The sequence below is a fragment of the Sceloporus undulatus genome, chromosome 9 (assembly GCF_019175285.1).
Source record: "Sceloporus undulatus isolate JIND9_A2432 ecotype Alabama chromosome 9, SceUnd_v1.1, whole genome shotgun sequence".
Taxonomy (NCBI): Eukaryota; Metazoa; Chordata; class Lepidosauria; order Squamata; family Phrynosomatidae; genus Sceloporus; species Sceloporus undulatus.
The window spans coordinates 22,933,401-22,960,332 of NC_056530.1; the positions used below are offsets into that span (position 1 = coordinate 22,933,401).

The 26,932-nt window shown below is 45.5% G+C and overlaps 1 protein-coding gene and 1 long non-coding RNA gene across 2 annotated transcripts; one reads left to right on the forward strand and one right to left on the reverse strand.

The window, feature by feature from the left end:
- LOC121915046 (mRNA decay activator protein ZFP36-like) lies at positions 1-11,254 on the reverse strand. The gene is made up of 2 exons (XM_042438875.1): positions 11,078-11,254; positions 1-3,146 (listed from the first exon to the last, which is right to left on the reverse strand). Exons 1-2 carry the CDS (start codon positions 11,111-11,113, stop codon positions 2,076-2,078), a joined length of 1,107 nt encoding a protein of 368 aa, XP_042294809.1. The 5' UTR covers positions 11,114-11,254; the 3' UTR covers positions 1-2,075.
- A 2,894-nt stretch (positions 11,255-14,148) lies between these two features.
- On the forward strand, positions 14,149-14,811 carry LOC121915816. Its single transcript, XR_006100750.1, has 2 exons — positions 14,149-14,364; positions 14,479-14,811. It is a non-coding gene; the product is annotated as an uncharacterized LOC121915816 (long non-coding RNA).
- The last annotated feature ends 12,121 nt before the right edge of the window (positions 14,812-26,932 follow it).

The window sequence follows — 26,932 nt, forward strand, 5'->3', positions numbered from 1 at the left end:
TTCCGAGCTTCATATTTATTATTCTGAATAATTATCTGCTGCACCAATTATTTTCATCAGCAATTTTCTATCAGACATAGGAAACTTTCTGTTTCAAATGGAGAATTAGGGGGGGAAAACCCCAACCTTTTTTGAAACAATCATTATTATAATATGTTTTTTTTGCACAATGTCACTTCTTCCATATTTCACACACAATATATATATATATATATATATTTATATATAATTATATTATATATTATTTTGGAATATTACAAAAAAAGATAAATACAATATAAAATCTGTTTGAATAAATAAGAGTCTATAAATAGTTGATATTTTGGTTTTGCGCATCGCCTCGTTGCACGGTAAACATGAAGGGTTTCCTTTCTTTGTTTTCCAGAACAGCAACACACGCACACATATTAACGCTGCAATAATTATATGCAGGTGGTTAGCATTTTGACACAGATTTATAAAAGGAAAAGGAAAAAAAAGGCACACTTGACTCTCTCTTGACTCCCTTTTGTGGTTGCTATTGAGGACTGATGTTCTTTGGTTGATGATACTCAGCAGCGCAAAGTATGTGCTAACTTAGAGAGTGCACAGTTAATTTAGAACAAGCTTGGAAATTTTGCCTTTTTTTGGATTGCAAATGCCTAGAATCCTAGGAAATAATGGGAATTTGCAGCCCGTTTAAAAACAAAAGCAACATTTGCAAGTTTGCCATCAATATTTGCAATCGGCTGGATTTATTCAGGAATTGATTCATGGTTAAGTCTCCTAAAATCAAGACTTGGCTTTTCTCTTTTGATAATGAATCCTTTCTCCGGTGAATTCCAAATGCCTCCAACTCTTTATCTCCACATTATTGGCATTGCAAATCTGTTTCATTAAAAACAACCACATCAGACTGCAACAATTTCAAGAATTCCCAAATTATCTGGGAGTTCTCTTCCCAATTCTTTCAAGTAAGTGAAAGAGGACGGGCAAAGTGGAGGAATCTGAATTCTCGGAGAAGGGGATTTTTCGGATGACACAAACCCTGAATCAGAGCCAAATATCCCAAGGAATGATCATAAGCTCCCTCAGTTTGGAAGTCTCATCCAGCCCAGCTCTGGACAAAAAGAAATATTCTTTCTGGTTGATCCAGGTTGAAATTGGAGCAATGCTTTGCATTCAACAGTATGCTCTGGATTGAAGGCTTGACTCCAAAGGCGTCTCAATCTCAATCTCTAGGACTGAAAACGATGAGATATTCGGAGGAGTGGTTGCAACTGAGACCCAGTGGATTCCTCCAGAGGAGACCACAAGGCCTGGCGAGGTGTCAGGGAGATGATCACTACCTTGCAAGGTTGTTTTTAACATTTCAAATGCTTAGGGATGGAAAGAAAGAGAGAGAGAGAGAGAATTGCAAGTGGGGAAAGAGATTAAAAACGCAGTCACCCCATTCCTGACCCAAAGTTCTCAACTTTTTGGTAAAAGATGAGGGAAGGGGAGGGTATTCACAGTATGTTATTTAAGCAACAAGGTATTTTAAAATTCCAAAAAGCTTTGTTTTTAAATAAAAAAATCTAGAACCAAGAAAGAAAGACAAAAAAAACAGCTGTCCAAATGATAACTCTTGGCTAAACTCTTGGAGCACGGCAAAAAAGAACTTGGCCCACTCTCCAAAGGCAATGGCCCGCGCATTGCTAACCACGGCAATACAACACAACCCTTAAGGCACTAAATCTCAGAAGGAGAGGAATATGACAAATCAGAATGAATTTGGATTTCCTGAAAGGCACTCAGATGCGCTAAGGCAGGAAAAAGAAGGGGGAGAAAAAGCCCTCCCGAGCTCTCTTAGGTCTGCCAAGGACCTGATAGTGCACTGCCAGGGATAGACATCACCCTGGCTTAAATACCTGGAGCAGGCGCTGCTCCAAAGATGCCACCTGGGCATCGATCGGGGAGGACGGAGCAAGAAGGCCCACCCTCTCCCTATAGAGACAGGTGTGCAATGTTAAACCTGCCTCCCCTTACACTGCAGTGACAACAATGACAAGAAAAACTCAATGTTCATAGACACCCCTCTCGAGTCCATGGGCAGCTCACTCGGAGACAGAGATCCGGTTGAAGATAGGCAACCTGTGGGCGCTCCCCGCTGTCGGCCCACCGGGGGCTTGCATGTCGAAAACGGGCGAGTCGGAACCACTGAGGCTGCTGGAGCTGCTGTAGGACTCCGGGTCGGAGAGAGAGTTGGAGGACGGGGTCCGAGGCAGGAGGGAAGCCGTGGACGTGGTAGGAGTCCCAGGGGCGGCGGCGAAGTAGTCTCGATGGTTCTGGAAAGGGGATACCAGGTTGGCCGGCTTCCCGCCACCACAACGGCAGGAACAGCACCCTCCAGATACCGGGGTGGGAAGCGATTCACTCAAAGTGGAAAGGAGGGAAAGAGGGTCAGAGTTCAGGTGGCTGAAAGTAGGGGAGAGAAGGTCGCTGGAGGAGGCCGGTGGAGGTGAGACGGAGGGTGCTCGGGCGAAGGAGGCCGGGTCAGGGATGCTGGGCAGAGGTGAAGAGCGGCGGGCGGTCGGCACCCCGGAGTAGCTGACACTTTGGCGGAGAAGCTGTGGCGATGAGGAGGACGAAGAGGACGCTGAGTGGAACTGGGCCTCTTCGGGATAGTGGATGAAGTGGCACCGGGAACCATAGGGACACTCCCCGTGGAGGTAGAACTTGTGGCACAGCTCCGTCTTGTACTTGGGGTGGCGGCTGACGGAGCGGAGCTCGGCGGTGCCATGGGCAAACTGACACTTGGCCCCATACTTGCACTTGCCCGTCTCGCTGAAGGTGCGGCACAGCTCCGTCTTGTAGCGGGAAGATGGTGCCGGAGCCAGAGAGGGCAGACGGAGAGGTGGAAAGCCCGGCGGTGGAGGCGGAGGGAGGGCCTTCCCTTCAATGAGGCTGACTGAACGATCGGGTCGCAATGGAGGACGCCGTCCCGGGTCTCCCAGGGGGCGAAGCTGCTCAGTGGCCGGGCTCCAGTGACTGCGGAGGGGCCACACAGGAGAAGGGTCTCCACTGCTGCTGCTGTACGGCGTGTCCGAGGAACAGGCAGAGTGGCGCCGAGAGAGATGCGGCCCTGACACGTCCTGCTCTTCGCTCAGTGACAGATTGAGCAAGTTCTGTGGAGAGGAAGGGATAGAAAGCAATTAGCCATGATTGTTAAAAAGCCCAGAATTTGAACACAGAGCAGGCAACAATGCGCTTGAATCTCTTTCACCACCAAAAATTGCAACTCCATAGAGACACTTTCTTATTGTCACAACTAGGTCTGGGAAAAGGCCCTTCTTTTTGGCCTACCGGAAGCAAAGGCCTTTTCCTGGACTACAGCGCAATGGCTGGGCATTCTGAGAGCTGCAGTGCCCCAAAAGGACCTTTCCCAACCCGGGTCTCAAATGCAATGTTTTCCACGTGTGCAGACAGACAGCAACAGGACGCAAATGGATCCCTCCTTGCCACAGATAGAAAAGTGAATGGATTGCGGAGCACTCATTCACATGTTCAAACCACTTCTTGAGCCAGTGTCCCTCCAGTGACAAAGATGCATGAACTTTGTCCCTAAACCAAACCCACTTTAAAATAAAAATAAAAACCCACCCAATACAGCTACAATGGCCAGGACTGAGCGGATACAGCAATACCCTTCCCAAAATATCAGTTCCATACTCAAAGAACACGAAAACTTCCACCCACTTTGAAAAAAGCCCTCACTCCTATCATTTCGGAGAGAGGATGTTTGGCACCGTGGCAGAAGGCAAGGTGGGGGGAAAAATATAGGGAGACAGATTAAGATGGGTTTTCTAAAGCAAACCAAGCAGCAGAAGCAGCTAAGCAAAAAAAGGGATGATGTCAGGTCTTTTAATATAGCCTTGTGTGAGCTGGGCTGGTGTTATTTTTAAAAGGCGTTCATTCTGGTGGGGCTGAAAAGCCAGAGTGGAACAGCTGGTCGGTCAATGGCGACCGCAGAGCCAGAACGCAGGGCGGGGGCGGGCGCAAGGAAGGCTGCACCTACCGCAGGCACAGGATTGCATCACCAGTTTTAACTTGCTCAGCATGATCCACTTGGAAACTGTCTTGCACAAGACTCCAGACAAAAGGACGGCGATTCCCAGGGCTACTTGCGCATTCTGCAAGTCACTCCGGAGAACACCTTGGTGGATGAGGCCCAGTCTGTTGCTGTTGTGTGCCTTCAAGTTGTTTCCAACTTATGGCAACCCTACAGTGACCCTATAATATAATGGGGTTTTCCTGGCAAGATTTGTTCAAAGGAGGTTTGCCATTGCCTTCACCTGAGGCTGAGAGGGTGTTACTTGCCCAGGGTCACCGAATGGGTTTCATGGCTGAGCAAGGAACTGAACCCTGGCCATACTCCAGAGTCACAGTCCAACACTCAAATCAAAGTGTTGTTCTTTTATTATGGGACTTTCATGCTTTGGGCCTTTAACGTTGTACAGCACTATCTTAAAGGTTTGCATACATGCATATGTCAATCAACAAAGGCTCTACCATGGAAACTCCTTGTTACACCATGCCAGCCCCTTTCTCAACCCATTTTCCTCATCCTCTATCTAGCTGGCAGATTTTTAGGAGCATTGGCATTGGGGGTCATGGTGAAGGAGGGCTGGAGCAATACAGGTTTTCAGTGTCAGGTTGTAGCAATGTGTTTGCAGTAAGCAATGCAATGAAGCTTAAGGTGGGGGAAAGATGGAAACTGCTCTAAGCAATTGTAACTGTGTTGTGCCTAAAACAGGTAAGGTCACCAGCAGCTCTGTCCAGAATCTCTTATTGCGCATGCGCAAATACCAAAAGGAAGAGAAGAGATGAGCCAGCCTTGCCAAATCTACGCAGAGAGAGCATGGGTCTGTAAGTCTGGACACCAAAACTGGAAATCGCCTTCCAAATTGAAAGGTGTGCATTTCATGGGGAGAGGATTTGGAAAATTGGAAGGGATTGTTCCAGGAGGTAGAGGAAGGCTTGATTTAAAAAATACCAAGTGGAAGTTTGAAAAGACTGACCAAGAAGGAAACACGGAGTTGATGGAAGATATATGACCGGGGTGCAAACTTCACAAGGCCTTGAAACTTGACTTTAAATTCAAGGGATTGAGAGCCAGTGCAAAGGTTTTCAGGACGTGCTTCAGGGCCATGAGCCGCTTCTCGGTCTTTAGGTCCCGTGCCTGCAATAAAATTTATCTCAGGCAAATATCTGTTTCACAACCCAAAGGCTGGACATTGTGCATTGTTTTAAAAGGCAACACCTTGGATTACGAAGTGGGGGGGGGACGACTATTCTTTCTGACCATTGCAGTCCCTCTGTCTTTTTTACATTTGTGGCAACACACACGCAGCACATACTTTTCCATCTTGCACAAACATCCTGCTGTCCAGAGCAGAGTGCAAAAGGAGCAGAGGAATGCAGAGGTCGCCAAGCCACATATTATCATTATTTTTAAGAAACGCAACCGCCCACCGTTTCCTGGAAAACTTCCACCAATGTCCTGGAGACATAGCCCCTCCCTGCCTTGGAGTAACTAAGAAATCAAGGAAGGGCTCCGTTTCGAAAGAATATGAACACGGACGTTGAAGAGGAAAAAGGCCAAATTCGGACAACTGGAGGGTATGAAGTGAGGCCCGTTTGTGCCACGCTTGGAGCTGGTTTTAAAACACTGGGGCTAAGCTTCCAAAGAGTCATGCCAAGCAGTAAGACAGATGAGAGAGGAGTTTGGAACATCTGTTACATCTTTCCCAGCAACTCGCAAATCTCAGCTTTATATATATTTTAAAAAGCCAAGCTCCATCTATCTCTCCAATCTAAACTTTTAAACTCATGAACTTTTAAATTACTCCTGGTTAGTAACAGGGTGCAGCAGGCAACCTTCAAGTGACACCTGCAGAAGTTTCCAGTGGGCACCAATGCACCCTGGTGAATCAGAGGACTTTTCCAAAACATGTTGGGCACCTTGATATATAGATAGGGATCTGTTGCTCTCTTGGTTTGGTTTGGTTTCCAATATTACCACTGGCTCTCCCCCTCTTCTTCTGTTTTTTAGCCTCTCGTTGGTACTGCAATGAAATGGGAGCTGGATGAACTGCGACACCCAGAATCCTTCAACCAGCATGGCCAATGCTCACTAGCCATTTTGGCTGGAGGATTCTGGGAGGGCTTTTTTTTTGGGGGGGGGTTAAACCTTTTCCTACTTCGGCTGTTGGAGGTCATCCAAACATATAGTTGGCCCACCTTATCCACTGATTTTTCCTATCCAGGGATTCAAGCATCCACGGCTTGAAAATATTCCAAGAAATTATAAATTCCAAACAATAAACCTCGATTTTCCATTTTAGATAAGGGTCATCCTTTCACCTGCCATTGTATTAAATGGGACTTGGGCATCCACAGATTTTATTAACCCAACCCCAGTGGATAACAAGGACCCACTGTATTTATTTGAAGGTTCTGGAATCTGCTATGTAAACCTGGCAGCAAGTGCCTCTCCAGTATTTCACAACTCCAGCGTTTCACAAACTTGCAATCGTTCCCAGATATCTTCTTCCAAAGGGTGGGGTCCCCTAGACTCACTTGAATGGAATGACAGAATATCCCAGGACAGAATGTCCAGAGACTTTAACCTCCATCATCCCCAGCAGCCATAGTCGTACTGGTTGGGGATAATGGGAGTAGTAGTTCCACCGGTTGAGGAAGGTTGGAATCTGTGTCAGGAAGATCAGCCACATTGTTTAGGATAAAATGCCCCAAAAGGGCAAGTTGAAGGGCATCTGAATCAGAGGGATTTTAAGCTTTCTGTTTTGCAAGGTACGCAGTAACTAAACTTTTACAAAAAATGTGGATGTCCTTCACGTTACAGGGATGCATTGTAGCCTCAAAAGAATGGGATCTCTTTGATTCGACTTGTAAATAGTCACCCATTTCAAAGAAAAGGGGTCTTTTGGAAATTGGGTGGAAATGGGGATAGTCCCTCTTTCTGGGCTACAAACAAATGGCACTTTTTTGTGGATTTGTTTGCAAGGCTGCTCTACTGACATGGACCCAATTTCAAGGGAACAGATAAGGAGCAAGGAGGAAAGTATTTAATACTTTTAAGGGACTCAACTTCATTTAAAATCACCTATTGGAGTGTTATATGGATGTTATGTTGTTAGACCCTCCCAGGTTTCACAGGTAAAAGCCAGGACATGTGTGCCCAAGCAACCTTAGAGGGTGGTCAAGGCGGCAAAGGTTATTAACGATAAGTAATAGACAAGCTAGGAGATGATGCAGCAGTTTGCTTTTGGCTGAGCCAACTGGGAAGTGCAAGATTCTGCCCTCTCCATAGAGATAATGGGAGGCAAACAACTGAAGCAAGCTGTGAGCAAAGTGGGAGGAAGAGGAGAGAGAAACCAGACCATCTAAAAGACATGGTGAAGTGGCACGACGGAAGGTTATCTGGGCCTGTCCCTGCCAATCTGAACAGTTGGAGGGCATGCGTTGCACACGGTCAGACCTATGCAGTTATTTCTACCAAGGTCATCATATCCCATTCTCTTCCTATGGACACATACTTTGGAGAGCATCTCCCAAACGTGGCTTTGTTCTATTCGGCGACAGACAATAAATACCATGATGGAAAGAAATGGATGACAACCTGCCTGGGATAGGACATTAAAAATAGCTTTGTAGCAGGGCTGGCAGCTTATTTGGGAACCGGATGGAGAATCAGTCCCCCTTAATATAATAATAATAATAATAATAATAATAATAATAATAATAATGAGTTATCTGCTGCCATGGCTGCATCCTAAGGAACTCTTGGGTTTGTACTTAGCGAGCCACTATAGTTCTCTGGCTGGAAATACTAAATACACCTCCCTAAACTGCAAATCCCAAGATCCCACAGAATGCAGACATTGCAGTTAAAGTGGAATCGTTGTGCTATAAATTGTTTAGTGTGACAGGGCCCTGGCTTTGAAAGGGAGCAGCTCTTGACCTCAAAAGACACCCTCAAATCATTTTTGAATTTACGGCTCTATTGTTTCCTTCTACGCCTTGAAAGGTGACCCAGCAAAACACCCACAAAAAGGTTGTGTCCTCTGCTTCTCTCTTGTCTTTCTGGCTCCTGGGACTGAAAGGCGGTGAGTGCGAAGGAGGAACCTGTCTGCTTTGTAGCGCGGCGACAGGAGGAACCTGTCTGTGACATAGCGCCGAAGCCACAAACCATTATTAATAATGCTGTAATAAGAGATTAAAAGCACCGGCCTTCCGGTTTCTCCACCGGCCGTGTCGGCTGGGGAATTCTGGGTGCAGTAGTCCCAAAATAAAAAGAATTGACAACCCTGGGTCACCCAATGGGTTTCGTCACGGCTTGGGGGCTTCCGTATCCAGGTCTTTGACCTGAGCCAAACCACCAAAGCCCATACCTTCCAACATTTCGCAGACGAAAACTGGGATTCGAGTGGCGAAGCAACATTAGAATGTGAATACGATGGTATTAGTTATTAATAAGGAGAACAGGCAAGCGAAGAGAGGATGCAGCGGTTTGCTTTCTCCCAAACCTACTGGGAAGTGAAAGATGCTGCTCCTTTCCTATAAGTTTAATAAGCCAGAGCTACTTTGGCACATTAAACTCAGCTTGGAGCAACTAAGCCGAGGGCAGCGGGAGGAGGAAAGAAACTGGGATGCTTTAAAAGCAGCTGAAAAGGTGGGACAACAGAGGATTATTTGGGACTGTCCCTGCCAAATCAGCACAGTTTGAAGCTATGCTACAGTATTGTGACTGCACCAGTCTGAAAGGGCAAGGGAACATATGGCCTCCAAATATTGCTGTACAGTACTGCATCTCCCATGAACATAAGTTTGCTTAGACAGTTGGTCCTCTGGATCCAGGGATCCTTTAGCCACAGATCCAATATATATATTCCAATAGCCAAATCTTGGTTTTGCTTTTTTTATATGCTTTTATATGTACTATAATTTTATATACTGGTCACCCTTTGACTATGCTGTTGGGATTTGAGTATTTTTGTACCCACGGAGTACAAAAATACTCAAATTTGGTCCTGGAACCAAACCTCAGCAGATACCAAGGTAATATTTTTCACATTTGCAAGAGAAATTCTGGATTCGGCACCCAACGCAGGCAGGCCTTGGTTGCTTTTCCAAGCGACCTTTGGCAGGTCAAAACGGCCGCGAAAACAAACTGATGCAACGCAGGACAAGGAAAGAAGGGTAGGAAAATAAAGAGAATTGCGAAATGGCGAGGCTTGAAGGGCCTGTTTCGCCAAACGCACAAGGGCTGGCTTGTTTGGGGTTTTTTTGCAAGCGGCAAGGAAAGAAGAAGAAGAAAAAATTATCCGGCTAGGAAAATAAAAATGCTGTTCGCTCCAGGAAGTTAAGCCGGTGTCGTCGCCGAAACCGTGCCGATTCAGAGTAAACAGGAAGGAGCCACCTTTCCTTCTGCTTCTAGAAGAGAGATCACCAAAACTCCCCTCCCTGCAAATATATTCCTCTTTGTATACAATCCAATCCAATATATGTTTATATATAATATACAAAGACAACCAGATCTGTGTTTCCAAACCCATCTCCAACCTCAGATTTTCAAGAAGCTGATTTAATTCCATTTTCCAGGAAATTATCTAAGACTAGGCACTTTTTATCATTTACTGGAATAAAGAGAACTGCTGGGATCCACTAAACTGCACCAGAAAAAAAGGTCCTTTTGAGACTACAACTTGCAAAATGCTCCCATCTCTACGACTGATCTCCAAATATCTCTCCAAGACTGAACCCCAAAGATGTCAAGGATAGCGTTTAGCAAACCAGGATTATATGCCCAGGTTTTTTACAGATCTGGGCAAAGAAAGAACGAAAGGTGTACTCCGAGTTTGACATCTCTGCATTTGACGTTTCAAATATGTTTGAAAACATTGAGGGAGTTCTCTTGGATGAAATGTTGCTGCTCCATGCTTTTTGGCCAAATGTCTGCCACGGAGCTCTCTGTACTGTATCTATAAAAATATCTATTTATACAGATGAGAAAGCACCTTCGTATCTCTAGAATAAACACAGATATTCGCATAGAAAGTAATGTACGGAAGAGCAACACACAAGTTGTTGGAGAGGCTAATACAAAGAAACCAAATGGGGAAACTAAGGGTCCGCTCCCACTATGATTTAAAGCGAATGGCTGAAATAGGACCGCATTTGAAACCAGTTCCGATCCTAATCTGATCGCGGTTTCTGTCTCGATAAAACGAGGCAAACCCAAACAAACTCAAAGTTGAAAGGGCCAATGTTTTTCCCTCCCTTCGAGATGCAAAGCCCACTTATTAATCATTGCTTTTAATTCACATTCGGATGCAAAGTCTGGGCAAAAGGCAAACCGATTTGCCCTAATACTAGCGTGAGAAGAAGCGTTCTGCGTGAACCAGAAGCTTGCTACTTTTCACATCCCTAAATCCCTTTTCGGTCCTTTTCTGTCCCCAAAGTTGAAGGAAGGCATTGGAAAGGATAATTTCTTGGTTCCCAAAATGTCAGAAGGTAGAAGAAAAGGGGGCAAAGGTGGAAAATAAAGGGGACAGAGCTTGAGAAAGTGCCTTTCTTGGACCCCAATTCCCCAAATCCTCAGCCAGGTGGGCAGGATGATGGGTGCTGCAGTCCTATAATCTTGTCCTCTGCCATAGTGAGGACAAGAAAGCAAAGACAAATGGCAGATCGGGGATAAGAAGGGACAGAACCCTGGAAAAGTTACTTTCTTGGACAGCAGCTCCCAGAATCCCTGACTGTACTGTCTGGGGTATTCTGGGAATAATAATAATGATAATAATAATATCCCTTCTTTGGATGAACAACCCCAGAATCCCTGGTCAGTCAGGCAAGGTGCTGCAGATGATGGGAGCTGCAGTCCAAGAAGGGGAGCCAGGAGGAAATCATCATCATCATCCTCCCTTCCTTGGACAACCAACCCAGCATCATCCCTGGTCAGTCAGGCAAGACAGGGGATGCTGGGTGCTGCAGTCCAAGAGGCAGCAGAGGGGGCCCTTAGGGTCTTCTTACTGACCTGATAGAGAGTATTGACGTCCAGGATGGAGCTCATGGCTGCTGGCGGGTGCTGGGTTCCAGAGATGCCCTGCTCTGCAAGACCTGCCCTGAGTGCCTGGCTCCTGGGAGCAGCAGCAGCAGCAGCCGCCTCTTTCGCTGGCTGGCTTTGCAATTGCAGCCCTTGCGCCCAGCTGGGGCTTTATAGCAGCAGCCAGGAAGGAGGGCAGGGCTGCCTAGTGGCTCCTCCCGGCGATGATGAGCTCATCATCAGGAGAAGGGACGGAGGGAGGGACAGCTGGGGCCAGCGCCAAGGGCCTCCCAATCAGAGGCAGATCCGCTTTGCCTTGCAACCAGTGCAGACACGGACCCAAGAGGGGGTTTTGCACAGGTCTATCAAAAAGGGTGCCTTTTTTGGGGGGGGGCAGGGCATCCCTCCAAACAAACACACACAGCCTTCCATGGCATGCTTTTATTTTATATTTTATTTTATGTTTTATATTTATTTCATTTTAATTCAGTACAATTTAATTAATTTTTTATTTTATTTTATTTTAATTCAATTCAATTTAATTTAATTTTTTATTTTATTTTATTTTATTTTTATTTATTTAATATTTTATTTTTATTTTTATTTAATTCAATTCAATTTAATTAAAAATTTTAATTTAATTTAATTTAATTTTAATTAATGTTATTAATTAATTAATTTTATTTTTATTTTATTTTTATTCACTTCAGTTCAATTTAATTTAAATTTTTATTTTAGTTAAATTCAATTCAGTTTAAATTTTTATTTTATTTTATTAATTTTATTAATTTTATATTTTATTTTTATTTATTTATTTATTTTCATTTTCATTTCATTGCGCATCATGCGCAGCCTTTTTCCCCAACCGGGGGCCCAAGGAGGCTCCCAAAGACAAAACGTTAAGAAAGCATCCCAATGAAAATGTCCAAGTGAGGATTGAAATGATCTAGTCAACATGGTATAAAAATGAATTATATATATATATATATAGAGAGAGAGAGAGAGAGAAGGAGAGAGAGAGAGACACGGTGTACTAAAACAAAATGACAGGATTTGCCCATAGGGAAACATAGGGGACTGCTTGCCCATAGGGAATCATTGGGGAATCCTTGCCCATAGGGAAACATTGGCGAACACTTGTCCATAGGGAATCATTGGGGAATGTTTGCCCATAGGGAAACATAGGAGACCCCTGTACTTGCCCATAGGGAAACATAGAATATGTTCATCTTGTGAGTCCCTTTATGGGGGAAAAAGTGGCATAGAAATGAAATAAATACATTCATAAAAATAAATAGACTTGGCCCACTCTCTCCAATGAATTCCAGCGGCTGATCATTGACAGCCAAAACAATTGTATTGAATTATAACCCTTTCGTTGCCTGACATGAATTAATATATGTCCTTCTGGTCCAAATTTGGACCAGGTTCCTGTCTGTATCCTCACAATTGCAGAAACGAAAGGGAAAGGACTCAAAGATGCAGCAGACAAAACACATCTTTGGAAAAAACGAAACCGAAAGCTTTAGCACCGCAAAACGCATTGACCGGTTACAAACGTTTTGTATGGTATTTCCAAATATTTGAGTGAGTTGGAGGAGATGGTTGACAATTCCAGTCACAGGAGCATCAGAGAAAGGCCCCTTTTAAAAGCAAATCCCAAACATACCCTAATAGTATCAGTTGCGCTTTCGTAACCATAGGCAAAATAAGGTGACTACTTTGTTTGTGTTTGATCAGAAACCATATTTTTCTACCAAGAGGGGGGAAAACCCAGAACTTTATGAATACGTGTCACATTCTTATCTTTATTGAAAAGACTTTAAATCCTCAATTTGGAGATGAGCCCTGTTTGCACCGAAAGCAGTCTTGTTGCACCTTGCAAAATTTCTCTCCTTGACCCTGTTTCCAATCATGGGATTTGTAGTTTGGGAGGCATGCAAGCTCTCTGGCAGAGAATTCAAAGTACCTTTCCCTAAAACTATAAACACCGGGATCCCATAAGAGGGAATGGTGGCAAATAAAGCAGGGTTTTTCTGTCTGCCTTCACGTTGCTGGTCGGTTTATGGTGACCCCATGAATTTCATAGGGTTTTCTTCGGCAAGGAAGACTCTAGAGCTGTCTTTGCCAGTTCCTTCCTCTGGAATAGAGCTTACAGTACTTGGCATTTGTTGGTGGTCTCCCATCCAAGCATTAACCAGACCTGACCCTGCTTAGGCCTAGATTAAATGGGAGATGGTGTTTTTAGGAAATCTTGGCCCTGTGTGTGTCTATGTGTCTTCAAGTCACCTGTCAGTTTTTGGCAAACCCATGCATTTTGTAGTGTTTTCTTAAGCAAGGGATCCTCAGAGACGGTTTTGCCAGTTCCTTCCTCTGAAATAGAGCCTGACCTAGTTGGCATTTGTTGGTGGTCTCTCATCCAAACATTAACCAGGTCTGACCATGCTTATCCTAGAAGATCAGGTGGGAGATGGTAGTTTTAGGGGATTTTGGCCCTGTGTCTATGTGTCTTCAAGGCGCCTGTCAGTTTATGGCGACCCCATTCATTTCTCAAGGCTTTCTTAGGCAAGAAGTCCTTAGAGGTCCTTTGGGGAAGAGTTAGATAGAAAATACATGGATTCGTTTTGCATCAGATATGCTGTTTCCAATACGGAAAACAATGGGATTTACACATGCATTTCTGTGCAGAACAATTCCTCGAAAGACTTTGCAACATGAGGAAGATTTCACCACTGAACCATTCTTCTTGGTGGGGTTTCCCAAGTGTGAGGAAATCCGTTCTCCTGCCGGGATTCTTTCCAAGACGCTTCTCTGTGGCATTAAACCTCCTTGGGTGTCAGATTAAAATGAAGGATGGGGGGGGGGGGGGACCGGGAGAACAGAACATTTCGTTTTTCCCCCTCTGACACTTTGCTGCCTCCATCGTTCCCGATCGGACAAATCCCAGGGATTTCCAGCAGAGACGACATTTTCGAAATGAAGTTCAGCCCCTTAAAAATCCAATATTAGACCTGTAATGCTTTTCCCTTGCTCTTTGTCCATTCCCTTGGAATTGGCCCAAAATGGGTAGAGCCCGATTGCAAATAAATCCATGGGAGATGCTAGTCCTTGTGCCATTTGTTTATATTCTTCTGTGAAAAGTTGGTGAGAGTGTGTCCCTTTGTACGAACACATGTCTAAAGTATGTGACTGAAAGCGCATAGCAAAGGACCTGGAAATCATGGAGGGATCTTTGGAAAAGCCAAAACCCTGAAAAGGAGATGATGCTCGAAGCAAAGGTCAACTCTGTCCAAGGTGTTTTGTTTGCAAAGAGTGGGGCCTGGTTTGCAAAAGAGGAAGAAGAAGAAGAGGAGGACTTTTCACTTTGGTCTGTTTTGATTTCTTTTTCTCAGGTGACAGAGAGACGTGACTCACCAGCATCTGCCAGAGAATTTGGTTTCATGGACTTGTCCTTTTCCTTCATGTTGGCATGACTTGGCACAACCAAAGGGGGCCCCACAGAGAAACGCAAGCGAGGGAGAGTCTCCATTTCCTGGAGGTTCAAGGAAACAACAGAAAGCCTTGTTTTCTCTCTGTGTGTGTTTACTTATCTGTGGAAAGAATGAGTAGTGAGTTTCTCTCCGTTCTCAGCTAATCGTGACTACGGAGTTTCTGAGATTTCTCGTCTCTTTGGACACAAATAGCTCTCCGTTCTGGCTCAAGACGGAATAAAATGTGACTCAGTAGTTGGGCACGTGCACTTTCTCTTAAGAGAGTTGAAGGCATAGCACACGAAACATGCACTTTAAAACTGCTTCTTCCCTAACAATTCACCTTTACAGGACGAGTCAAAGCTTAAATATACACATGGCAATATTTCAATCCATTGGTCAAATAATGGAGGACCAACTGTGCTTGGCACAGGGTGCATTAAAGGAGGGTACCTCACTGACTTTTAGATTCTTCAATAGAAATCAGAATCTTTGGGCTTCAAATGGCCTGGCGAGAGGGGCGAAAAAGGTGAAAATTATCCCTCCTGGATGTTCTTTTGGGAAGAACTCATATTTTGGGAGCAAAAATAGGTGTTTCCTTTTTGGAGGAGGGTGCAGTGGAGAGAGTTATGGCCATCCAAGTTCCCCCAAAGCGATAGTGTGGCCTACCAGCCTCTTCCAGTTGCCCGTTCCTGATGTATATCTTTCAAATTGGGGGAATCGGGGAATGGCTAAGCCTCCAGATGTTGTTGGACTCCACCAACCCTTTGCCAGTAAGGCAGGGATGTTGGGAGTTGTAGTCCACCAACATACAGAGGGCCACAGGCACTAATGTGTGCCCCTGGGCCCTGCATTCCTCCCCAAGGAGCAGAGCAATTGTGCGTTTTTAGTGATTTTGCATTGTTTTGGCTTCTTTCGCCTCGTGGAATGCTTTGGAACATGTCGGCCTGCGCTCTGGCGTGGGTCCGCTTGCCTCTGCCTTGCATCATCCCAAATTCCTGACTCAGAGCAGCCATAAATGGGTCGGTGCAACATCTCCCCCAGAGGATAAGAATGTGGAGAACCTTGCAGGCCAGCGCCTCCTTCGACACATCTGGGCAGGATGAAACAAGCAAGGCGTTCGGGAGATAAAGCAGGCCAAGCAAGGCGCAGAGACTCTGCCAAAAAGCAGGGCTGGGCCAAGAGAGAGGGAGACCTGGTTGCGTGTGTGTTTGCGTGTGTGTAGACTCTAGGTCCTACATTTACCATCACACACACCTGGGATGCAGTGCTCCCAAACCAACCAGGAATTGGCAGATCTAATACAAAAGTAACCCAATGCCTACTTTCTAGGGTTCACTGTAGCTGGTGTTTTGGGGAGTTTCAGGAAAGGCTGGGGAGTTTAAATGAAGTGATTGGTCCTTCTTGGGAATTCCCGCAAGCAGAAACTTTGCCTCTCTGGTTTTGCACCCCATTCTTTTCTTCATTTGGGGGTGATGGCAGCCTTTTTAAGGGGAAGCTGGCAGTGGTGAGATAGCTTGCATGCTTTAAAGTGTTTTGACTTGGGCTGTTTTAGATTGGTAAACCGCCTTGAGTCCCTGTACTGGGAGGAAGGCGGGATATAAATAATAATAATAATAATAATAATAATAATAATAGAAAGGGCTAGATTCCTTTCCTTTTGGAATCCCATAGCATTGCGCCTTGGCAGTTAAAGTGGTGCCAAACTGCATTAATTTTGCAGTGCAAATACAGCCTAGGTTTTTGTTACGTATGCTCCAAATACCCCAAAGGTGCCAGATCCTGTCTGACCTTGGAAGCTAAGCAGGATCCAGCCCAGTTAGTACTTGGGTGGGAGATGGGCAATATAACCAGGTAGGCTATAGTGTGGTGCGGCGCATGGTGTCATGCCAGCCTGGGAGCAGGGTCAGGGTGTGCATCGTATGGATACCACACCCCAACTCAGCCCTCAGGCTAGCCTTAATGGCCCGTCTGTACAGCCCCTCTGTTTGCAGCAACTGAAATAAGCTGAGGACAACAGCCTTAAATTTGCGAGACTTGAGGAGTAATGTTGAGGACAAGGTGACTTGGCGGTCTCTCATTCATAGGGTCTCTGTAAGTCAAAGAATAATGTCTGTTTGGGGTTAAAATGCAGGGAAGCCTTCCCCCCCCTTCCTACTCCAGATGTCTTGCTGGAAAGCTGGATCCGCACTGCCTGAGCTGGGTTAAGCGCCTTCCCTTCCGTCAAGGTCTGAGTCAAAGCCTGGGCTTTAAAGGGTGACTCACTTGGGTAGTTCTGCAGAATCAGATCCCACTGTCCTCCCTCCCTTGGAACAAAACAACAACAAGAAGAAAAAGGTCCTGGCTTCTGAATCATAGCAGCTTTTAGAGGTGATGATTCTGCTGGCCCTAGGAAAACAATGGGCAAAACAATAGGACTGGCGTCACGCAAACCCCATGGCAACAGGGAAGGGGATCTCCTCAATGAGCCGGTCACACTGATCCCAAATCCTTGAAAGTGTTCACATCCCTGAAACTCCTTGCGGTGGCACCGAGAACCTTAAAGCAAAACACCTTGATTTGAATCCTAGTGCTTATCCCATTGAGATTGATCTGTATGTGTTGATGCGCCGAACTGGTTCAAGGGATCCACTCTAGCTGTTTGAGCCAGTGTAATATATTGGTTTGAGTGCTGGACTACGATTCCGGGAGACCAGGGCCTCATTCCCACTTCCTTTTAAACCAGCTCGCAATTCGGTTTGAACTGGTACAAATGACCCTGGTTCCCACTTAAATCGAATCGCTGAAATGATTCGGTGAGGGGGGCCCATGCACCAGACCCATTTAACCCACATCTTTTTGACGCTGATTTTTTTCTGTGTCTTTTTAGATAAATCAATCTTGCGCAAGCGTGAACCAGATGTGGATTGGAATTGATTTAAATTTGTCCATAAGATGCATTAATACAGACACATGTGTGCTCGTGGTCTGCATTTTCATGCACCTGTCCACCCAGCACATCTCTTCCTCCCTCTCTCTGTCAGGCAGACACAACATTCTCAAATGCACACATAGCATGGGTTTCCCCACTAGGACTCCTTGCAGCTCAAATGTTAACAAGGTGGGTTATATTTAGCTTCCTGCTGCGGCTGCAGGACCGGATGTGCTATTCTTGGCTCCCCTTTCCTTTCCCTTCCTCCCCGCCACTCATGCCAAGGTGATGTTCCATCTTCTGGACCCTGTGCACCATTCTGTGCTCCCATCACTTATGGGTAGGACCCCTGACTCCATGACAATGCCACTCAATAAACCACAGGCCACAGAGGTCACATCTTTAGCAACTTGGGCTGGCCCCACTGTTCCCACTAACTGCTCACGTCCGACCCACTTAAAACCAGTCTGCAAATGGTCTTGCATTGATGACAAGGGGAAAAAATAGAGGCTGTAGACACCGAAATGGGAGGTGCAATTGCTGCCTTCTTTCCATCCAGGAAAGAACCAAGAAGGTATAAGTTTCCTTCACGTTTTAAAAAAATAGTAATATTAATATTACATTGTCAATAAAACAACGACTTGCTTCGACAGATATTTATAACATGGCGATTATATACATATAATCCCAAAACGAAGATACTCCCAGGACTCATTCCCACTACCTTTTAAACCGGATCGCAAATCGGTTTGAACTGGTTTCAATGACCCTGATTCACACTCAAACCAAATGTGTGAGTGTGACTGGCCCAAGGCACCCAGTGGGTTTCATGACTGAGCTGGGAATCGAACCCCGGTCTCCAGAGTTGAACTGGGTCCATATGTCTCAAAACTGTGGGGAAAGTGTAAGACACAGGCCACCTGCAGCCCCAAGGCTATCTTTGTGGCCCTTACAATCCTCTCCAATATAATTTTGCCGGCAATTTGCCATCCCAAAATGACCACAAACTGCTCAAAATTGCAAAATACACAGTGTTGCCAAAAATTGGCTGAAAACCAAGTACTGTAAAAGTAAAAGTTGAAACGAGGAGTGGTATAGTTGGCCCTCCATATCCGCAGATTCTGCATCCATGGATTCAACCAGCCATGGCTTAAAAACGCAGTCTTAAAAAATCCCAAAAGCAAACCTTGATTTTGCCATTTTATATAAGGGACCTCACATATCTATGCCATGATGTATAATGGGATCTTGAGCACTCAAGGATTTTGATATCCATCAATGCTGGTGGTCCTGGGACTAAATTTCAGGTGGTACCAAGGGTCCACTGTGTATCGCATCACATCTAGTTCCAGATTAATTTAACTGTCAATGAAGGGAGATGGGGGTGAAAATTGGCCCCCGCTATGGGCACAGTTGCTCACCTCTGGTGCACTATTTTCTATGGACCTTTTTCTTTTTGCAATGACTCATGTTCAATTGTGGTCTCCTAAGACGCCTACATCTCTTTTGCATGTTGTCAAGCCAGGTTTCACCCATCCTCTATCTGAACTGTTCATGTATTTTTTCCCTGCCTTAGTATCTTAGTACACTGTTGTGTTGTGCATCTTCAAGTTGTTGCTGACTTACGCCAATCCCAAAACAAAAGCTATCGCAGTATTTTCTTGGAAAGTTTTGTTTGGAGGAGGTTTGCCCTTGCCTCCTTCCTCTGAGGCTGAGAGTGTGTAACTTTCCTAAGGTGACCCAGTGGGTTTTGCAGGGCCAAGCACAGATTTAAACCCTGGTCTCCAGAGTCATAGTCCAACGCTCAAACCCCCTTGGATCATTCCTTTAAAATTTAGACTACACCCAGAGCCAGTTTGACCCCAGCCACCAGCTCCTTGAGGCTTCCTTTACAGATGGAGAAAATGAATCTTGCTTGTTTTGGAGCGAAACTAGCATGCTTTCCTTTTCCAGTTTGGAAAGCGTACCAAAGCCAATCCTGCTCTTATTCAGAACGGAGCCGGCGACATTCTCACCACATTTTATGTAACCTTAGAATTAATGAAATCTGAAACTGGGGTCAGATCAGGATTCCTGTGTGTTATCTCTCCCGGTGAGAAGGCATAACAGGCAGTGGGTGGGTCGCATGCTATTCCTTTTACTTTCCCTCAAGAACCAGGTCCAGGGCCAAAACGGTGGTGAGTCAACTCCCATCGAACAAAGAGGAAGGAATCAGAAATCCTAAGAATTAGAAATCCCCGCTGAGCACATTTCTAGAGTCTTGCTCAGCCCTTGGCAACAGGAGCGGGGGATTTTTCTTCCACTATAACATCCAGAATCCCCAGCCAGTGTGGCCAATGGGGATTCTGGGCACAATTGTCCACAGAAAGGTGTTGTCATGTAATGTGTGAAAGGGTTTTATAACTCCAGAGGGGAAGAAGCATAGGGGCAGATTCTCTCCTCCTCCTCCTCTTGATGGTCTTCTTTTCTCTATTCTTTCATTCTTTCTTTGGAAGTCGTTGACACCCGTTTCAAATTAGGAATTTTCTGAGCTGTGTAATCATCCTTATTATTCACTGTAAACGAATAAAAGATGTGGACAGCCATTTGGCTGGCGTTTGCACAAATTCCATCCTTTGTCCAAAAATCCAAGGATGGGAAGGGAAAGATGACTTTAGCAAAAAGAAGGCATTGGGAGGGAGAGAATTATTCTGCGGTGCCCACCCTCTCAAAGCATTTCCTAATGCTCCTAAAAGCATGCTCCCTCCATTGCCAGCTCCATCGTCCCTTATTCCTTCCCTACATCTCCTCTCTTCCAGTGTGCAAGGCTCAGATAATGTCTCCAAGGAGATGCAAACCAAACAGAGGGCTGACTCATCTATGTTCGCTCGCCCTTCCAAGACCCGTTGTCTTGCTGAGCTAAGGAAATAAATATAAACCCCTTGGTCTTAACAGCTCATCGGAAATGGAGTAGTATCATGCCTTGCCTCCCAGGACGGTGTGGGGATTCCTGGGCCAAAGATCCCGGAGGAACAGGCCTAGCTGAGGAACACACCGGCCAACCCTGAATATCCTCAGTTCAACAGCATAACCCTGATGCTTGGAGCATTGTGGATGGAGATGCTGCTGTGTTCTGTGGATTGTGGGTATGAAAGTGAAATGAAGCTGTGGATCCCAAACACCTTACCCCCAAACTAGCCCCTGATCCATGCCAAAATTTAGGATTGCACAGTCTCCAACTGTCCCTATTTGGCCAGGATTAGTCCTCTGCCACCCCATTTTTCCAATTGCTTTTTAAAAAGTCCCAGGCCTCATTCCCACTTACAAATAAATCGGTTTGTAATCCGAATTGATAGATTGATTTGACAGCGGAGTGTGGTTCCCACTACTTTTGCCACTTTCCCCCTTTATCCTCAACTCGCTTTAGTCGGTGCAAAGTGCGTTCAAAATGCAAAAGTAGTTTGCACTGCATTAAGTCAGCAGAGGGAAGAGCAGAGGAGAGAAGGTGGACTCTTGGCCTTCCCAGTAAGCTCAGACAAAAGCATACTGGGGCTGAGTCACAACGAACTGGAGCAGGAGGAGAATCAAGTAGAATGGAATGAGGTAGAGTACTCTGGGGTAGGGTTAAAGTAGAAAAGGACAAAGTAGAGAGAGCCAGCGTGGTGTAGAGGTTTAAGTGTTGGACTATGACTCTGGAGACCTGGGTTCAATTCCCTGCTTAGCCATAAAACCCATGCTCTCAGCCTTAGGGGAAGGCAATGGCAGACCTCTGAATAAATCTGGCCAAGAAAACCCCATGATAGGTTCATCTTAGGATCACAATAAACGACTTGAAGGCACACAACACAAACACAAACACAAAAAGGAGTAAAAGTAGATTGTAAGAAAAGTGGAGTAGTAGAGTCAAAAGAAGCTAAGGAAGAACAGAATAAAAGCAGAATGGAGTGAAGCAGGGCAGAAGGAAAGAGAGAAGAGCAACACAGAATAGGAGAAAAATGAAGTAGAATTGAATGAAGCAGAGTACTCCCAAGAAGGGATGAAGCAGAGTAGGACAACGTAGAACTGAACAAAAAGTGTAAGAGCAGAATAAAGCAGAATGGGATTGGGGAGAGTGGAATGAAGCAAGGTGAAACAAAATAAACCACAAAGCAGGGTAGGAGGAGAATAAAGTGGGATGGAGTGACACCTTCATGGGGCTGAGATACAGTCGGCCAAAGCTGAGTAGAAAGAAATGGAGTAAAAGTAGAGTAGAACAAAGCAGAGGAGAATGAAGTATTTGTAAAGGATTAACTAATCCATTAGTTAAGTCATGGAAACAAATGTGGCGTATCGATCGGAGGAGGGTGTCCGCACGGAAAGAAGTCGTTGTGTTTTCTGGGTGGGAAGGCAAGAAAGACGTTTCTGGAAACTGGGTTGTTGCTGGTTTTTTGGAGAGGGTCCCTGCAGCTGGCGGTTATTTCCCCAGCGAGGTTTCTAGCAAATTCAAGAATGCAAAGCCTGTTAAAATGTAAGGCCTTGTGCCTTCCCAGGATGGTTCTGGGATGAATCAGAAAGTTTCACAAATTTGGCAAAAGGCATGGCGCAGACAGGAAAAGGAAGCCATGGATGGGAAGAAGGAGGCGGTGGGTTGGACGGAGGGCAGGAAGATGGAAAATCCTTACACAGCAAAAGCCAAATATATACTGGTGACTGAAAGGCATTTTTTCCCTCCGTTCACGTGATTTGCCCAGAAGGGTACGTCGTCTGGGGGAATTTTTGTTTGGCTCCAGCTGTTTTGGAAGAAAGGGTGAGGGAGGGAAGGAGGGGGAGAAAATAGCATGCGTGATGCAAAAGGGGCAAAGGTTTCTTGAGTTCGTTCTTTCGTTCTTTCAACAGAAAGGCACCAGGATCTGGTGCGGAAAGGAGGGAGGCAGCTCTGGTGTTGGGAAATCAGTGGCAGAAAGTCAAAACTCCAGCCATAAAAGGAGAGAATGGACACATCCCAGGCAGCAGATCCCATTAAGAAAACAAAAAGGCTGTTGTGAAGGGAGTGGATGATGGGTGAAGTGGGGTGGGGTGGGCCAGCTTCTAAGAAACGGGCCTGGAGCACAAAGCAGGCCTGGCATTCTGAGCAAAGACTGGAGCTGATCCAGTCTTCTTGATCCCAGGAATCCACACCATCCAAAATGTCACAGATGAAGACTGAACATGTGTGTCCAAGTAAACATCAGACAAGATTGTTGTTCACTGCCTTCAAGTCGATTCGGACTCATGGCGACCCTATGGATGAGACATCTCCAAGACTCCTGTCCTCCACTACTCTCCATAGGTCCTGCAAATTCATACTCATCCCCTCTTTAATAGAGTCCATCCATCTAGCATGTGGCCTTCCTCTCTTCCTCCATCCCTCCACCTTTCCCAGCATTATTATCTTTTCCAATGAGTCCTTCCTTCTCATGATGTGTCCGATAGTACAACAGCCTCACTTTGGTCCCCTTGGGCCTCATTCCCACTTCCAAATAAATCGATTTGCAATCCAAATCGATGGATCGGTTCGGCAGTGGAGCACGGTTTACACTACATTTGCCCTGATTGCATTTTCTTGCTGCAAAATAAAATAAAATAACCCACTTGTGGTTCACATTCACGAATGAATCGATTCAAAATGGACCCGCTCCAGTTGGCTGAAGGGCAAATTTAAATCGATTCTGATCCGCATCTGGTTCACACTTGCCTCCATCCAGGCTAACAGGGAATATGATGCCTTGAATGATTCTAACTTTTGTGCTCAGTTGTATATCTTTGCATTTCAGGATCTTTTCTAGTTCTTTCATAGCTGTCTTTTCCATTTGTCATTTTGACTGCATTTCTATCAATGTTTATTCCCAGGTATGAGAATTCTTTTACTATTTCTATTTCTTCGTTGTCTAGAATCATTCAGAATCATTCCCTAAAGATGCCAGCCACAGATACTGGCGAAACGGCAAGAATAAGCTCTTTTAGAGCATGGCCACAGAGCCTGAAAAACCAACAAAAAACTATGGATGCCAGCCATGAAAGCCTTCAACTTCATACAACTATGCCTTTAAAGGATTCCTTGGTTCAGAAGAAGAGACAGAACTGGAGCTGCCATTGCCCTGCCATAAGAACTGGGTCCTTGTCACCTTGATTTCGATAACAGGATTTTGATGGAAGTAGGAGGGAATGGAAAGGGGAATTCCTCTCCATGGCTTTTCTACTCTGAATTTGCATCTGTTTAATTCAGGACTGTAACGTTTTCCCATTCAGCAGCTATTGATCTGCGTCTCTTAAAATCCTGATCTGCATTTCTCAAAGGAGGTGCCGCAAAAGTGACTTCTCAGTGGCATGGAAGTGTATAGAAAAACCCCATACAAACACTATCACTCAATGCTGATGTTATTCAGTTTAGTAAACATGTTCCATCGTTGTGTACATCACAGTGAACATTATCAGCAAAAATATAGGCGTCCCTTGTTGTGCATCTTAGATATCTATCTTCCAGAAATGTGACGGAGTTTCTGCTGCTTGTTTCTTCCTGTTTTTTGCCCTGCGTACCAAACGACAAGAAAGATTTCCTCTTATTTCAAAAGGAACTAGAGCAGTAACACTGTAGTTACTGAGAAACAAACAAATATCTGAATGGGAAAAGACACTGGCGTGTGGCACAAAACCACAAATCCGCAGCTTGAAAATGTTTTTTAAAATATATAAATTCCAAAAAGCAAATCTTGATTTTGCCATTTTATATCAGGGACATCATTGTACCATGCCAGTGTGTTTAATGGGACTTGAACATCCACGGATTTTGGGATCCATGGAGGTTCTTGAACCCAAACCACAGCGGATCCCAAGGGCAGAGTGTAACAAGGACTGCCTCCATTCTCCAGAAGCAAAAGGAATGGGGAATGTTGAAGAAGCCACAGTGCCCTCCCCTGGGACTTGGACCCTTGCGTCCTGTCTAAAATGAGAGTTACATGCATGCGCCGCCTTGAATTCTCTGCTCGTATGTCACTGCCAGGATTCTGGGCAGGAATAATTGGAAACGGAGGTGTGACCAAGAGCGGGTGTGTTGTTCCTTGAAGTACAGCGTGTGCCCATTGGGACATGATTTTCTTCCTCTCCGTCTTTGAGCTCGATCAAAGAATTCCATGCCCTCCGGCATTTCACAGGTGGAAAGTGGGACAGTTGTGGCCAAGCAAGATCAAGAGCGTGGCCAAGATGTCAAAAGTTATTGATGTGGATGAACTCACACGCCAGGAAAGGCGGGAGCAGTTTTTGCTTTGTCCTGGGTTTATAGGGACGGGTGAGATTCCTCCATGCAAGCCAGCATGGCGTAATGGTTTGAATGTTGGACAATGCCAGGGTTCGATTCCTAGGTTGGCAGAGAAACCCACTAGATGACTGGCGAGCCACACTCTCTCAGCCTCAAAGGAAGACAGTGGCAAATCTCCCCTGGGCAACTTTTGGCAAACAATCCCATGATAGTTTTTATGGGTTTTTCTGGCTATGTGTCCATGTTCTAGAAGAGTTTATTCCTGATGTTTGGCCAGCATCTGTGGCAGATGCCAGCCACAGATGTTGGCAAAACATCAGGAATAAACTCTTCTAGAACATGGACACATAGCCGGAAAAAAACATTAAAAAACTATGGATGCTGGCCATGAAAGCCTTTGAAATCCCATGATAGGTTCTCCTTGGGGTCACCTTAACTCAAAAATGACCTGAAGGCACACAACAACAACAACAACAACAACAACAACAACAACAACAACAATTTCTCCCCCTCCTTTCCTCCATTTTTGAATTCAGCAAATGCACTTTTGCACTTTGAGCGCACTTTGCCGCAATTGGGGGGGGGGAGCTCAGGACAAAGGGGGAATGTGGGACGAGAAGACAGAAACCGGGACATTTTGAATGCAGTTGTGAAAGTGGGAAACCAGCATGGATGGGTGATTATTGAAGTGCGGATGGGGAAAACTGGCCTGTGCAACTGGGAACCAGTTCTGGAAAATGATCACCGCCTTGAGCTTGACAGCAAACCATTAAGGAAAGATTGCCTGAACTGAACCCGGAAGAAGAAGGCCTGGGATGCCCCAGTCTGTCTCATCGCAATGGAGCTGGCCGGGTGCCAGAGGCACACCTTCCATGGCAAGTTCCTGATGGACCGGCCCAAGTGTACCAGCATCCAGACATTTTGGAACAGCAAACCAGTTCCAACTGGTCCGGGCTGGTCTGGGCAAGAGAGTTCATTTTGCATTGCCTGGCGCATCAATGGGGAATCCACTGGTGGCCTCATTAAAAGGCTCCCGTGCCCAATGGGCACAAGACGTCAGAGACTCACAGAGATGGCTGGGAGGGATCCAGTGGGTCAACTGAGTCCAGCCCTCTGCCTTAGGAAGGCAGGGCTGCTTCTTCCGACATCAAATGCCACCTCCTCCACCGACTTCCTAGCTTCTTGCTAAAGAACACAACTTCTTGGTGTGTTAACTTCTACTCTGTGTGACTCAGAGACGTGCAGATTTTGCTGAAAGCAATGGATTCCTTCGGTTGCCAGCCACCCTTTTGTCTTCAGAAACAAGAGAACTGGCACTTTTTTACCCTAGCATTGGGTTTTAGGGGAATTGAAAAACTATACATTTTGGAGGGATGAATTCATCCCACCACCTTCGTTGTGATACTTTTATGCCAAATGCCAGGATTTTCTAGGATACAGCCTTTAAAGTGGTGCCAAACTGTATTATTTCCACGGTGTAGATGCACCCAGCGTTAGTGCAATCGTAGTGCTATAACTCTCTAAGTGCCAAAGGGCCCCTGAACTTGGGAAAGTCCCCTTTATTTTGTTTTGGAACACAACCCTCTTTTTCTCTTTTTCAACAAAGGAACTTGCTTCCCAGAGACCCAGACAGGTCCCTTGGCGTTGTTGCGGGGCAATGACTTTGTGGAATGGCTGTTGCTTGGCACTGGGTTTCTGTGGCAATCGAGGGAGTGTTTCCAGGCATACAAGAGAGTGTGTGTGTGTATTGACACAAGGGCGAGTGTATGTTTGCCTTCTCCTTCTCGGAGGGTGGGAAAGGTTAGCAAGACATGTGAAAGTGATGTCATGCTTTGGATTCAGCCTTATGCGCCTTCAGCGGCGGAGGCAGGTTATGAAACCCAGCGGGTGCCCTGCCTTTTCCAGGAACAGACCTGTTCGGCTCTGTTGCTGCCATGGCCGCCTCTCCCACCTTGTCTGGATTGGCCAAAAATACTCTCCCAAACCCATTCCCCTGTTTCCCGGATCACCTCCACCACCTCCAGGCTTTGCTACTCATCATTTCCTCTTGGCCTCACAGGGAAATATATATATATATACATATATAGTATGTAAAGAGATCTGGTAGCACCTTTGAGTCTAACTGGAAGAAAGAAGTTGGCATCAGCTTTCCTAGGCTGGACTTGCCACTTCTTTCCCATATGCAAAGCACTTTGAATCTGAATTGACATTCT

Excerpts from the sequence above, each read along its gene's own strand:
- LOC121915046 (XM_042438875.1), bottom strand. The coding sequence starts at position 11,113 with ATGAGCTCCATCCTGGACGTCAATACTCTCTATCAG. Across the intron at positions 3,147-11,077 it reads ACGTCAATACTCTCTATCAG|AACTTGCTCAATCTGTCACT; the intron begins GTCAGTAAGAAG and ends TCCTCTCCACAG.